The sequence below is a fragment of the Talpa europaea genome, assembly GCF_964194135.1.
Source record: "Talpa europaea genome assembly, chromosome: 10".
NCBI classification, from domain to species: Eukaryota; Metazoa; Chordata; class Mammalia; order Eulipotyphla; family Talpidae; genus Talpa; species Talpa europaea.
This window is the reverse complement of record NC_140077.1, coordinates 102,077,467-102,092,982: the sequence shown is the minus strand read 5'-3', so window position 1 is coordinate 102,092,982 and position 15,516 is coordinate 102,077,467. Positions and strand designations below refer to the sequence as shown.

General features: G+C 44.3%; 1 protein-coding gene across 1 annotated transcript in view; it reads right to left on the bottom strand.

Annotated features, from left to right (window-relative positions):
• The window catches only part of PDGFC (platelet derived growth factor C), a gene marked incomplete at both ends in the record, with an annotated part of 159,999 nt that extends 146,848 nt beyond the window's left edge, over positions 1-13,151 (bottom strand). Inside the window, one exon of the mRNA XM_084245228.1 lies at positions 13,034-13,151. Coding sequence (XP_084101354.1) covers positions 13,034-13,151 — 118 coding nt within the window. The remainder of the gene's footprint in view (positions 1-13,033) is intronic.
• Between the last annotated feature and the right edge of the window lie 2,365 nt (positions 13,152-15,516).

The window sequence follows — 15,516 nt, the reverse complement described above, 5'->3', positions numbered from 1 at the left end:
TTTCATTTCTCTTCTTTTTCACCTTCTCCGACCTGCCTTTGGGGCTGCCACAAGTGGGTTTTCTCTCCTGTCTCTCTTGTTTCTTTTCCTTTTTCTCACTCCTCACTGACTCCTCTTCACAGTTCTAGACCACCAATGTGGGATTTCCTTTGCTTCCAACTTCTTCCTTCACTTTTGAGCCAGCTGAATTGTGTGCCTTCCTGTCATACACCATGAGGAATCAGACTCGATTCACAACTTTGCTGCCTGAATAACTGGGGCAGGAGCGCCCACAACAGGATCCACCATGAAGGCGCTCTCCCAACAATTCAAATCTAATAATACACCAACACTTCTCCTTTCTGTGCTTATCTCTAAGAACTTGTCCCTTAAATCAGCATCCGAGGCCTCAGTCAAAACAAACTAAACATCAAACTGCATTGTTTGCCACATTTCCTCACTCTGCCTATTACTCCCCAGGATCCCTTTGCTGCAATCCCCTCTGCCCTACTCTCCACTGTGCACATGCACATACTGTTCATCTTTAGACCCTATGCTCAAAATATTCCTCTCCCTTGACAACTTTCCTGAGCCTATCCTAATGGCTCTGCCATAAATGATCTCGCCTTTCTTTGAATTCTTGCAACACTCTCTTTTATTTTGCACAGTGGCAGCTGCAAGTCTTAACTCTCTACTATAAAGTCAGAGGCAGAAACTAAGCCCAATGCAATCGTTTCATGAGACCGCGGAGTTTCAGGTAGGTGGCTACTGGTATCCCTCCATCGTCTAAGTTTTCCTCTAAATCGTACACAAATACTCGGACCTCTGTGCTATGTGATAGAAGTAAATGGGTAACTAAGGCAAAGAAGAGGTGAATTGTTTTCAAGATCACAGAGACTCAGATTTAAAGGCAGATCCTGGGCTTTTCATAAACTTAAGGCCATCTAGCTCTAAGTTACTTATTAAAGGAAAAAAAAAGAAAATAGCAAGTCACACATTACACAGAATGGGTAACTATAATATCCACCATTGTCCGTTGTTTTTTAGGGCTGTGGAGCCGGAGCAGTTATTTCCGCTGCCAAACTTACAGCAGTAACACTTGAAAGTTGCCAGTATGGTATGATGCCATCAGTTTTTAAAACTTAGAAAGGCTCATTGATTTTTACTGAGGGTTCTTACACAATCCACTTCCTTTAAGGCCAAGTGAGCCAACCCTCATTGAGAGAACTTACAGAATGAATAAATGTTATGGTATCAACATAGAAATTATTTTGTTTCCTTTCCTCACTTCAATTTCCAAATTTATTTCTGGCTTCCACAACCACTAGTCATCAACACCAATGCACATTCTTATATTCCCACCCACCTCCCCTTTATTGGATCATTCTGGCAAAGCCCTCATACCAATTTCAGAGGAAGTAAATTAATATCCTGCACTAAAGGGACCCTCTAAAGCGAGACAACTTGGGATAAGACTTTTTACCTACATCTCAAGAAAGACAAATGAATGCCACAGTAGGTTGGTTATAATAGCGGTTTTATTAAAAGACTGGCAGGGTTACAGTAACTGTAAATCACAACTGTTGTTGGATTTCTACTTTACATAGTTGTAGTTATGAGTCTACTCTTGTAAGCCAGAACAATTATTTCACAATTAGTTTAGACATGTCTGAGCCCAGAAGGAAAATTTCAATTTCAATCATCTTATTTTCCTTGAACAGAACCCAGTGCTACCAAAATTCAGGTCAATTCAACTTTCACACATGGGTTTCCAACCATTTTCCAAAGTTGAAGAAACTTGTAAACGCAAATGCTCAAAATTATAAGCATGTTGCACACTGAAGTATAAAATATCTAGTTCCTATGCACTAAAGAAAAACATACAAACAAACAAAAAGCTTGAAACTCCATCTTCAAGGTAGCACGTGGTCACAATCCTATAAACATAAGGCACATCCCTGAATTTGGACTGCAAATCTATCACTTAAACATCTAGTAAATGACCCAATTTGTTTACATGGCCCTGTACCTTTTTATGGCCTTTCCATAAAGAAGTTATTACATCCATTCCCTTTATTTTGTTTAAGAGTGTTTGAATGAGCCCCAGAACCACAAGCCAGTTAAACAAGCTCTCCTCAGATGGACGTGGTCTCATATAATTCACCACTACCGGGGAAATATTCAAAACAATGTTTGTAGTTTGGAAACACCACACATTCCCACACACCAAAAGTATTTCCTGTGCTTTATGCAGTTTTAAATGTTCAGCAGATATATTAAATAAGTCCTATTTTTCATTTTTCCAAGTAAAACTGTGGCATTTGCACTTCTTCCAGAAGATTTGCACCTCAGAGTGTTTTGCTATGGTAGGTTGCTCATTCTGAAATGACTGCAAACGAAGATTGCAAGGAAAATGTGAAATCCAGACATCCTAATTGATTTCCTAGGATGTAAATGTTAGTTCTAAAAGGAAACCATTTTAAAGCAGTTAGTTTAATGGGGTGCCCAACTGATGCCTATTAAAAGTTATCGGAACAGATTAAAGATACATTTTCTACCATGAAGAAAAACATTTTTAAAAAATAAGCATACAGTTGTTTAATTCCTAATTATACATTCTCAATCGTGCCTATAAACCTCAAAACTGCTAATATTCTCAAGAAAACAGAGATTAAAACCATTTTTTCAAGGGTTACCATTTATCCATCTGGTATGTAGGCTTTTAACATCTCACAATCGTCTGGTCAGCTTTTGACCAGGGAAACACCTTCTTATTCCAGATTTTTGAGTTTTCTGGAAACAGTGCAACAAAAAGTGAAGATACAGTAGAGCCCATCATAGATATCGATAATATATATAAAAATGCATCTGAAACTATAAAAACACGGGTGTGCTATGAAGTCTAGTCTCTCGTAGATGTAATTCATTTTCATGTAAATCTCCAGAATTAGAACGCATTTTTGTTATAAATAAAAGTAAAGTCTATAACAAAATGCATACTTACAGACACATGGTGGTTATTTAATTGGAAGCAGTCCTCAAAACCTTTTATTACCTACAACATCAGCATGTTTCCAGCACAAAAGATCTCTGCCTCCAAGACTTTCCATCTCTGGCTCTGGATGCTTTCATACTAGCCTATCTGACTTGTCCATGTTCCTATAGTGCTCACCTATCTGTCCTTTGAATGGGTGATCTGCTGGCCCATCACACTCTAGAAAGGAGTCCTAAGTTATTTCCACAGAGTGATTTTCCTTAAGTAATATGCACCCAGGTCTGGAAATCACACCTCAGGTTTACAATCTGATATGTCAGAAATTAACACTTCATATTTCCCTTTTTTCATACTCAGTACAAAATTTCTAGTAAGGAACAGAGTATTTCTTTCTTATTTGTGCACATCTTAATCACAAGTTAAGCAAATGTTCCTTTTTAGTCTACTGATTTTAAACATTGCCTACTGCCTTAGGAAAAGAAATTATAATGCTTTAATGACTCCCAATTTGCATATCTAATCACCTCAAATGAAGAATGTGTGTGGCAGTATGGGAAAGGAGGTAGGATTTATTCCTCAGTGGAAAAGAGGGCAAAAAAGATAAATAATATGACTCTTTAAAAGACAGATGTCCTTATAAATACCCAGCAAAAATAACTGGCAGAAACATGAGATAAGTACCCCATATAAGTCCAACTTCTGTTGTGAATAGTTTGTGATCTGTGGAGTGACTCAAAAGACAGGTGCAGAGGCCAGCTGGGCAGATTTAAGCACAGAATCCCATCTCCATCCTGCAAATACTGAAAAGCTTAAAATAGTACCCACTCACGAACAAGGCTTTCCTAGAATGCAAATAGCATAACTTCAAAAAAAAGTATGGCATCTAGAGAACACCTCATTCATTTCAAATCCTTACATACCTCAGACTATTTCTAGCATTGTGTACAAGGGACCAGAGTGAACCTCCCCAGAGAAATGATGCAGTTACTCAATGCAGAGAAACCTCCTCCAAGGCATTCATTTTCCACCAAACGTGAAATCCTTCCCCTTGAAAGTGTTAAGGCTGTTTTCTTTGCTTCTTGCAGCGGAATAGCTTCATTACACTAATTCAGTCTGCTGGAAGCTGCTCCCTTTTATCACCATCTCCTGATCCCTCACCCAGCCTCATTCTGCATGCCATCCATTTTGTGAATGAAGTGTGAAACGAGCTCTTTGTTTACATAAAGAAGGCAATCGCAAGCAGTGTGGACACAGGCTTAGCTTACTTGAGTGCAGCTGAGGCTGTGCAGCTTGCCCTTCTCACCAGCTCAGAACTTCCAAACAGGCCTAATGGCGGGAGGAAATTCCAACAATAAGCAGCTAACTCTACACACCAAAGCAGAACCCTACTGCCCCATGGCTGTTTAGAAAAGAAGGGGTTTTGACCAGGTCTGAAACAGGAAGAGAACCCTTTCTTGGGCTGCTTATTCACTGCAAACTCTGGGGAGAGCACACACCACAAGAGCATCGGGGCCTCTGAATACTCACATGCCCAGGACACCTCTCCACACTAGACCCTCCTTGGCTCTCAATGGATATGCTTTGTTGTGCCTCAGTCCTTTGGTGCGGGGCCCTCTGTCTTGAACGCTTGCTTCATTTCCCTCTCAGACCCATCCCATATCCCCTCTCACCTCCTCTGTGGGGAATTTTCTCCTTGCCCTTCTTTTCCAGGTAGAATCAACCGTTTAGTCAATCAATAGAGGGTCCTCAATCTACAGAGCACATCTGAAGGGAAGCCCTCTGTGCTCCCTTGGTCCTTCAAGCACAGAACAAACAGAATTTGAAGTAAAAGCAGGACCTGCCATCCTTCCTGGACAGAATTTCTCAAGGACAGCGACTACATCTTATTCTTTGTGGACCCGACACCTAGGGCAGAGCTTAGCCAAGAGCAGATGCTTATAAATATTTGCCAAATAAAAACAATGTTCTAATAAAACATTAGAGGGTTTAACTCATGAAGAGGCACGTGGCTCTAAGTGCTGGCTTGGAGTCAAACCTAGGTCTAAATGCTGACCAGCTTCAGGACCTCAGCTAAGCTACTTAGCCAGTGAAGCCTGGGCCTTTTGCTACTACCTCATGGGGTGGTTATCAAGATAAACTGCACACTGTCTGCAAACACTGAACCCAGGGAGGACACCTAGAAGGCCAGTCACTATTAAGAGCCCCTGGAAGCTTTCTCCTCTCAGGTGTAGTCCCCATAAAATTCCCACCACCAAGTCACTCGTGAATTAGCATCATAGTTTGTCATACAAAAATGATTAATGATGTAAAATACATATATAGAAATTTTAAAAATAAATTTAAAAAGACCCCCAGGAACTCTTTATACCCAACCAGCTACCCCCAAAGTCTGTCCATCTGGGGGCCCCAGCTGGGGTCCTGGTAACCCCTACTGCTTTCTTCTCAGTGTGCATAGAAATCTCTTCCCTCAAGCTCACCATCAATGTGCCTGGCTACTTAGCTTCCTTCAAAGTACCAAATGTTCACTTGTCTCTGGCCCGCCAACCCTCTACAATACACACGCCAATGCTTGGATTGAGAAATGGTTCGATAGGGTAAAGCTATTTTACTATTTACTATTCGACAGGGTAAAGCTCAAGTACCAAAAAATCATTTGAAAATAAAATAGGAATTAAGTCTAATAGCAAGAAAGTGAAATGAGTGGAGTCAGCCTGGCCAAGATGGTTTGTTTTAGAAATAGGCAAATATCCAGGAAAGAGGCTGCTCAGGCAAGAGAGTCCTGGAAAGAGCTACTGGAAGATGCCACATGAAGTCTAATGTGCAATCAGATAAAACTGCCTATACTCAATTCGAAGTATATCCTCATGAAGTAAAAGGTATCAAAAAAAAAAAAATGCTACCACAAAAAAAAATCACTCTTAATAACTTGACTTCTGAGATAAATGTAATTGGTATAACCCTCTTTCTAATATCGAGCTCTTTTTGTTCTCAGGTTTAGGAAGTTTACAAACAAAAATGTTAAACTAATGCAATCAAGTCCATAGCTATGAATTTATTTCTTGATGCTCATGACTTGAAAGAGACACTGGAATTTCTGAGTGGAAGAGCCTATGTAATATACTATAAATAACATTAAAGCTACTCATTAAATCCATTTCAAAAGAATAGCAGATTGTGCTTTCTAGAGCTCACTGAACGTATTTACTCATTTCTATGACACTTCCACTGCTAAGACATCCCTCTAAATACAATGTTCAAAATAATCATTAGTTTAAAAAAAAAAACCTCCCTTGTAGAACCAAGTATTCCAATATCAACTATCCTCTTCATTATCACTAATAAACCAAAAAATTGAAATAAACAATGTTCATCCATGGACCTGGTATACCAGCTTAAAATTAAATAAAATCCTAACATGTGATAGTAACAATATAAATGGTAGCATTCCAGGTCGTTTGCCAAATTATCAGAGTTCTGTCCCAACGGAACTATAACAGATTATCTGTGGTATTTAATGAATATAATTTTTCTGAGATTGTTTTCCTTAATGTTCTTGTAAACCATGTTTGAGGATCAAGGGAATTTCACTTCCCCTCACAAGCCACAAAGTATGCAATCCCTAAATTTTAAAGAAATGCTTTCATGCAGAGCATAGAAATTTTGAAACTAGAATTCCATTTGCCAAACTGGTTCTCACGTAAGAAAATTACATCACCATGTCTGCAACTGAGTACTGCTATACTCAACACCCGACAGTGACGATGGCAGAGTCACTTCAGTCTTCTCAGCCTCACGTTACATGTCAATGAGGATAAGCTCTTGGGATCCTTCCAGTCCTAGCATTCCACACACTATATTTATTGCTGATGTGTAGCTTGAGTGAGTTATACATGAGCCAAGGGCTAGAGGGGAAAGCATACTGATCTTAAAGGCATGCTGGCCATTCAAATTACACCATCGCTAAGAGTGCCTGACCCGCTTGACAAGAGAACTCTGTTCCAGAATAGAGGAGGGCATGCAGAGCAATCCATATGTAAGAGTAATTAACATAATGCTGGAAACCCCCCCCCATGTGCTCAGTACAGCCTCTACAGGTACACGCTGTGATGTTTACCTAGATTATAAAGTAGTTCTCTGAAATCCCAGCTCCCAATCACAATCAACAGACAAGTCTGTCTTTTCTTATGAGAAAAGTCAAACAATGTGGCAGATCTATGAACAAAAAGATATCTTTACAGGGGGCTTGCTATTCTTGCCAAGGTTATTCTAATAAAGCACCAAAATCATTCCACAAATACTCATTGGACAACCACTATCTACTATCCCCCCAGTTCTGGTGCTAGAGCGCCTATGGAGATCAAGTCAGACAAGTTCCGTGCTCTCAAGGAATTTATATTCTATGGTGGCCGTGATTGGGGTAGCTTCATAATTAACTAACAAAAAAGAAGAAACTCAAGAGGGGCAGATGCTGTACAGGTGACTAATTTTTTTTTTAATATTTATTTATTTATTTATACAAGAACTGGGGTATAGGCCAGATGTGCGGGAGGGTGAGAGGATTCACCAGAGACAGAGTGGGGAACAGAACAGGCAGACTGATGAAATACACTGCTGAGGAGAGCAGCGGGCAAGACAGGAGAGGTCTGCCTGCCATGTGGGTTGCTCCAAGGCTGGCCGGGATCGAACCGGCGCTGCAGAGGCTGCGGACAGCTTCACAGCAATACGCTCAACCACCTGAGCCACCACGGGAGGCCCCAGGTAACTAATTTTGATGTGATTGTGAGGGGTGGCTAGTTCAGACTCTGGTTAGGAAGAAGATGTGGCTGGGAAGATTAGCCAGGTACTCTAGAAGACAGGAAGGTACGAAAGCTGGTCAGGGTTGCTCAGAGAAGTAGAAACAACCAACTCATGGGTGCAACCCCATGCCATGTGTATCTGTCCCCTTCTCCTGCTCACTTCCCAGGCACCAACCCTTGTAAGCAGAAGGAAGGAAAAAAGAGCAGTAAGAAGCAGACTTGAAAGAGGCCACCCTCTTCCTAACCCCAGGTCCTATAAGCCATGGGGTTGGCCTGAGCTGGCAAGCAGCAGGGAGAAGAGACAGCAGTTTGAACTGCAATATGAACTAGATTGTCCATAGCTAAAAGTGTCAGAGTGTTTAACAATCTGTGACAGGCACACTGGTCAATCAAGAAGGAGGCCCAGAGGTCCTAAGGTGCCAAGCATTAACCCTGTAGCTTCTGTTTCGTTTCTGAGAGAACTAATTTGTCCTGGAGGAATAGTCCAGCTCCTTCCCCAAACACTTGGGATATTCCATATTTTAATAATCAGTATGGTAGTATTGGTGCCTACCAAGTGAAAATCAACCGCTAGAGGTATCCACATGAGAGGAAAGGGGGAGTCGATTAAAAAATAAATAAATAAAAATAAAAGCCCAGTTAGAGCAGTGGTGGAGAAAAAAATACACAGGACTATTGAATAAATACAATAAAAATTGCATCTCAGCCTACAGAGATGCAATATATATGCCTATATTGTATGCTTTCAATACAAGCATCAGAAACATCAAAATTAGTACATGAAAGGACTTATATTAAGACTTTTCTGGGCCACCCCAGTGGCACAGCAGGTTGAGCGCAGCACTGTGATGCTGTCCACAGCCTCTGCAGCGCAGGTTCGATTCCTGGCCGACCAGGGAGATTTCCACATGGTGCAGCAGACCCCTCCTGTCTCGCCCGCTGCTCCCCTCAGCAGTGCGTTTCGGTCAGTCCGCTGTTCTGCTGCCCGCTCTGTCTCTGGTGAGTCCTCTCACCCTCTCACGCTTCTGGTCTGTACCCCAGCTCTTATGTAAAAATAAATAAATCTAAAAAAAAAAAAAAACCTTCTGCCATTTTTATTGCTACAAAGAGAAACTTGTGGGGGAAAATCCTCTAGCCTTGGAAACATTTCAGAAGGGAGGGGTGTGATAGACATTATGGAAGCCATCACTTAATTATTTTTTACTTAATACATATTACATTATCATTAATGACAGAGAGCACAGTAGCTTTGCCTGAGACAGAAACCTACAAAATGGCGTCTTTGGGGAAAGTTTAATGTCAGATCCTACCGTCTATTTACAACTATTTAACAAAGGATATACTATTGTAGTTCTGAATCTTCCTACAGACCTTTGCACTTTCTGAACACTTTCAGAAGTGAATGCAAAGCATATGAGGTAACAAGTGAAATATTACAGTAGGTAGGGGAGAAAAAGTTACCCTAAAATAGAACAGGGCCTTTGTGTCACCTTTTGTGAAGAAAGATATTCACCATTACATAACATAATGACACTTTACTTATTCAACTTCCTCAACTGTCTCAAACAGAGCAGAAAGCCAGGAGGAAGTTTAAGAAAAAAGTCTATAAACAACAAAAATGAATGTCCCAAAGGTCACGAACTACAACTTATAGACGAATCCAGAGGAAAGCCCCTTTAGTCCTCAGACAGCCTGTTTACTCTTGAGCACTATTATAAGGATGGTGATGATCTGTTTTTCAATAAACTAATGCTTTGAAGCTGTCACCTAAAAAGCAGTGTGTAGGAGTGTGTGTGGGGGGGAGGGGTATAATATAGTTTTGTTACACAAGGCCCATAAGCAATAAGTGGGAGGAGGAGAATGTTGGCATTTAAAAAAAAAAGAGCCAGAAAAGCAATAAACTCAAGAGACATATACTCAGGCATTACTATGGGAACCATTTGTCCGGAAAGTGTATGGCCCCACAGGCCACAGAGTCCTTGAGGAAAAGAGTACCTAAGATACATGATGTTCATGAAGATAACTTCAACTAATAGAGGTCTATGCCACATGTCCACTGAAAATGAGAACACCATGAAGTAAGTTTCAGGTCTATGGGTAATTTAAAATCACTCACCAATGAGGTGGGGCAGATGAAGTCTCTTCCACCAACTACAGTGAGTGCTGTCTATTTGTCTATAGGCAACTGACAAAGTAAGCTTTGTTTTGTTTTGTTCAGTAATGTATGTGATTCCTGCTACAACCCAGGGGTGCCATCCCAGAATTTAGTTATTCCTAGCTGGCATTCTCCTTAAAAATAAATATACACAGAAAACAATATTTTTGTTCACAGTCATACAGAAAGTAAGGACCAGAAACCCTACATAAGCCAGTTTTCTTATCATTTAGCTCCTTTCTTACATTAAGCCTGGAGACGTCGGTTTATATGTGAGACTTCGGGGTTAAAAGTCGGCTTGAGAAGGCATGACACAAAGACAACTTATAATATTGGAGGGTAAAATTATTAACAATAAAGTGGCAGAAACTGCAACACAAAGGTATTAACTTAAAAATTCAGGTAACAGTAGAGTAAATAACACTAATCCCTGAAAACTAATTTTGGCTATAGAGCTCAATTCCCATTTATAACACCTCTTAAGACACCAAACTAATATTGACACGAGCAGACCAGGGGATTTGATTGAATGAACACCACTGGAGACTTTAGAATAGTCTAGGAAAGAGAGTCATTGGGGAGGGGTCCTTGACATCAGAAGTGAGCTCCTATAGTCACAATAGATCAATTTGGATATTGCAGATTTAGCACGTAGAAGACCTTTCATAAAATGATGCAACGATGAGCTAGGTTAATGTCATTTTCTATGTAGCATCCACAGGACAGTGTGTACTTGCAGAATCAATCATCTCAATGCAGACAAACACGACACAAGGGCAATCAAAAATGAATTCTAACTCACAATGAAGGCAAAAAACCACCCCATGAGGTAATGGAAAATTAGAGGGTAAAAAAAAGTAAAAGGAGAAGCTGTTACAGCAAATGTGCTCACATTCCAGGGGGGATCTTCTTCAATGCCTACCTGTTATCCTCAAATCCTGGAGACTTGACGCATAAAAATCAACCTGAGCATGTGCAAGAAAATAGCTCTATATTGCCCCCTAGTGCTGACCAGTCCCACTACTCCACATACTGAAAAACTGCAAGGTGAGTGGTTCTTCTACCTCTAGTTTCTTCCTGCTGCCAACCCTCCCAACAGCTAAACATAGCCCAATCCTCTGCCCACAGATTAGGAAACAACCAGGCTATTTTTAACATCATGCATCTTAGGAATGGAAATGGCCCAGCCTCTGATGGCAACAGAATGTGTGTGGCCTGGTTTAATAAACTCACCTCTTCCGAGAGGGTGTGAACCTGCCTGTAAGGTGGCCAATGACCACATGTGAGCGCTGGGGCCCACTGCAAAACGATGGTGGTATATGGATCATAGGAAAGGACAACGAGAGGCACAAGTAGCAAAGGAAATCACAGAGATGACAGATGCCAGGGCAGGCTTGATAAAACAGCAGTAGAGGAAATGATATGGGACAGGAACAATGAAAAATAGACAGAAATCAAGAATATCATGCGTGGTCATTTTGGAGAAGCTTGTCTACTAAGAAGTAGTATTTTGACCTGGGCATTTATTTTATATGAGAAAGAACAAAGGTTGGTCTGATCTGTTTCCTGCCAGGGTACAGCTGGTGCTGTGCCTCCTTTGATCACTTTCCCCCAGCCCTCCACAGCTCCTGTGATTAGAGATAGATCCCTAGGCTGCCCTTTGATCAGCAGCTCAAGCAGCTTGCAGGTGCCATGTGCCATCCTATTAGCAACTTGTAAGAAGCACGCACATGAATTTTGACTGATAAATGTAATACCATCCATTGTGGTACATACAATTCCCCATAACCTCTACAAAAGTCCCAGGAATCCTCGTTTTTCCCTACTTTTGTACTTTGGAACTTTCTGTAATGCCTTAAAGGTGAGCACTTTATAGAGAGTTTAAGTTCAAGGTTGAAACTTTGAAACATCCCACTTCATAAAGAATAAGTTGTTATGACCTGAAAATAGAACACACACCATTCTGATTTTCTAGGTAAGTTGCCTGTATTCATTTCGCCTGGCTCATGAAGTGACAGCATTCTTGCATTCTGAATCAATGGCATACAGAGCAGTAAAAACATGTACATTTCTTTTCAAATAACATTAAGATTCACCACTTGTAAACAGAGTATTTAATATTCCGATTTTAGATGGCCTACATTAACGTTGTGGTTTCACGAGCAGTATAAAATTTCTATTTACAAAGTTTTCTCAAAAATGACTTCATAATGGTAGATCAAGAGAAAAAGAGTTTAGAAATTGAATGATGTAAATCATATGGGGTTCAGAGGCTAAGCAAATTACACACCCTGAAGCTGCCCTGGCTTTATGAAAGGAGCCTTTCTCCAGCTTTGTGCAATCCCAGCCCAAGGGAACTTGCATCTGAGAGTTTTCTAAACATTTCAGGTACACTTGAAAGCTGAAAGTAATTCTCATTTCCTATGCAGGATTAAGTCGTTTCCAGCACACACAAAATAGCAGTCATTCACTAACACATATAAAAACACAGCACCAGAAAGGTAAAGGCTTCAGAATACAAAGGCACATTAAAAAAACAAAAAAAAAAAAAGGCACAAGAAAAATACATTTTTTTTTAATTCCCTCTAAAAAAGTCCACACGGTCTCTTGACATCTCGATTTCCTATCTACTTACTGGTTAATTGATGTCTTTCCACCTACAGTGCATCAATTAACGCAGCTGAAACATTTCCTGTAGCACCCCCCTCCTCAATTACAAAAAAAAAACTAAGTCAAGTCAAACATGCCAAGATTCATTCATTTTGAATCCGTTTTTACAGGGAGTTCTCAAACTTAAAAGTCAGGCAGTGAGAGAAGTCCAACCATGTGCGTCTGCACTGACGTTCACAATCGCTCCCAGGATGTCCTTTCTCCAGCAGAGGCTGCAGGGGCACCCACGGTGCCCTCTTGGAGCCCCGAGGCAGCTCCAGAAGTTGCAAACTCCACGTAGCTCCCCCAAGCCCAGGCCAATGAAGGCAGCGCGCGTCTGCACGGACAGAGCTGGTGGGAGCCCTGCAGGCTGGTGGGCATCGCGCAGCAGCTCACAATGCCAACGTTAGACACGCAGCGAGCCACAAGAAGGGGGCAGGAGGGGGTGGGCAGACTCACCGTTCTGCTCCTTGGTGCTGGAGAGCTGGAATTTACTACTCAGGTTGGACTCAGCCTGAGTCCCGTGTCTCTGGCCGGCCAGGGCAGATGTCAGCAGGAGAAGCCCGAAGAGGAGCATTTGGCTGACGGGGTCGAGAGCTCACTCGCGGCGGGCACTTTGGAAGCAGCGACTCCCGAGTCTCTTTCACCGCCGCCAGGGGAAGGCTGCGCTGGGGTGGAAGCGTCGAGCCTGCTCTGGCAGCAGAGAATCGCAGGGTAGTTTCCACATAATCCCATCCAAAACTTTTTCCTAGAGCCCTCTTCTGTGTCTCCAGTTTTTGAAAAGGATCAAAGCAAAACCTGGACCTGAACCAGTTTCCCAAGGTTTAAACAAATCCTGAGCTGTGCCGAAGTGGTGGGGGTGGGGGTGAAGGCGAGGGAGGAAGGGGGGGGGTGGGGACGCGGGGCGGCCGGGGGAGCGGCGAGAAGTCACCAGCAAGTTGCTGGGAGCACCTGTCAGTTTGGGGGACAGGACCGAGGCGGGAACTCCAGGGTCGCGCGAAGCCGGCCTCGCAGCCAAGTTGGCGGCCCAGCAGTTTCGGATCAATAACAAAGCTGCCAATAGATGCGCCTCCGCGGGCGCCCCTAGCCCCCGCCCCACCCCACCCCCACCCCACCCCCACCCCCAAGGGGGGAGGGGGAAGAAACAGCCGCGGGGCGCCGCGGCGGGTCCGGGGCGGCGGAGCCGGGGCAGGGCCGGGGGGGGCTCCGAGGCGAGGCCGTCCCGGGCGCGGGCGCAGGGAGGCCGCGGGGCTCCGGCTCCCCAGCCCCGCGCGCGCTGTGCGCGGGGTCCCGTCTGGCGCCGCGCGGGTCCCGGCACCTGGCTGGAGTTTTCCGCGTTCAAAGTTCACCTGGTTCGGGGGCGCCCCCGGCTCCTCCAAGCCGGGGGGGACTCGGCAGCTCGGCAGTTCCCGTCCCCTCCCCCCACGCCCGGGGCTCGGCGCAAACCTCGGGGCGAGGCGAGGCGTCTCCGCACCGGGTGGAGCGAGGAGGCCGGGCGGCCGGGAGGCTCAGCCTTGTCCCCTCCCCTTCTGTACCTTCCCCCCGCCGGGCGGCCGTCGGGAGGAGGGGGCCGTGGGCCGGGCCCGGGCGGGTGCGCGCCCGGAGGGCCGGGGAGGCTGAGCCGAGCTCCCGCGGCGGCCGAGCGGGCGGGCGGGGGTCGGCGCCGCCGGAGGGGCAGCCCCGGGCAGCGGCCGCCGGCTCGGGGTGGGGCGGCCAACTGGCCGCCCAACAGGTGCTGGCACAGACGGGGGGTGCCGCGGGGCTCGCCAGGGACCGGACCCAAGTGGCCCAGACGGGGAGCGCAGCCAGAAGGGCCCCTGGTTTCCTTCCTCCTGGACGCCCCTAAGCCCAGAGAGCCAGATGGGTGGCGAGGGGTGCGGCAAAGGCAAAAAGAAGTGGGACCAACCTCCCGCAACTTTCCCTTTCCGCACCCCAGGAGCCGGGACGCCTCATTAATTTCCCAGGGGATCCCCACTCCCAAGGGCTTGAGCTGGACCCTTGGCCAGACACCCTGGGGCTAATGAAGAAGGGAAACTGGAATTCAACTTCAGTCTACTTTCGGGCTCTAAGGAGCGGGATGGATGAAGCAGAAGTAAAGACAAATGGTCACAGTAACAGCTTTCATGCGTTGAACAAATACCGGGTGTCCAATGCCCACGTGCCAGGCACTGTTCTAGGAGCCGCGCGGCTGTAGCGTGGAAAACACACAAAGCCTGTCCTCGTGGAGCTTGCAAACTACTTGGGCTGCATTAAAGTAAGCCAAGCAAGTGTGGGGCAAGGGAATCAGAAATAGCACCCAACCTCTGTTATTGCAGACACGTGCACCCCTTAGGGTGCTCCACCAGAAACTGGAAAGAAGGGTATAGCCTTGAGGAAAGGGTAGCCTTGAAATGCCCTTTTCAAGGAGATGCCCTTCGAGTCCTGGCAAGGCCGCCTACTGAATGTTGAAGAAAGCTGCCCCAGTACCTGGAGGCAGGGAATCATGCCGCTGGACCAAAGCAGGAGTGGCCCCTTCCTCAGTCAGTCTGCAAATGCCAAGCCCTGTTCCTAGAGTCAGAACATGGCCTGAGACCAACCCCCTGACCTCTGCGCGAGCAATATCCTAGACCTCTTGTTTTGCCCTCTTAAAATTCTCCTTTGAAGCCTTAACTCATCTATCCGATCCATTCTGTCTTATTCCTGTATCACTTCTGCCTTCACAGTGCAGGATGTCAAAGCCAAAAAAAAGTCCTAGTCTTTGACTTTAAAGACTTAAAGTTTAGCGAACACAAGCTTTATCACTTTGTTAGCTCCTCACCACCAGTGGGAATCCATATTTGCATAATAAATATGTTCCCAGTTCCCAAAAATGTTTTGTGGATTGGTGAAGGAGAGAGAAGATGCCCAATTTGAATGAATAATGAGACTTCTATAAAAGACATGCCTTATGAATGCATTTTAAT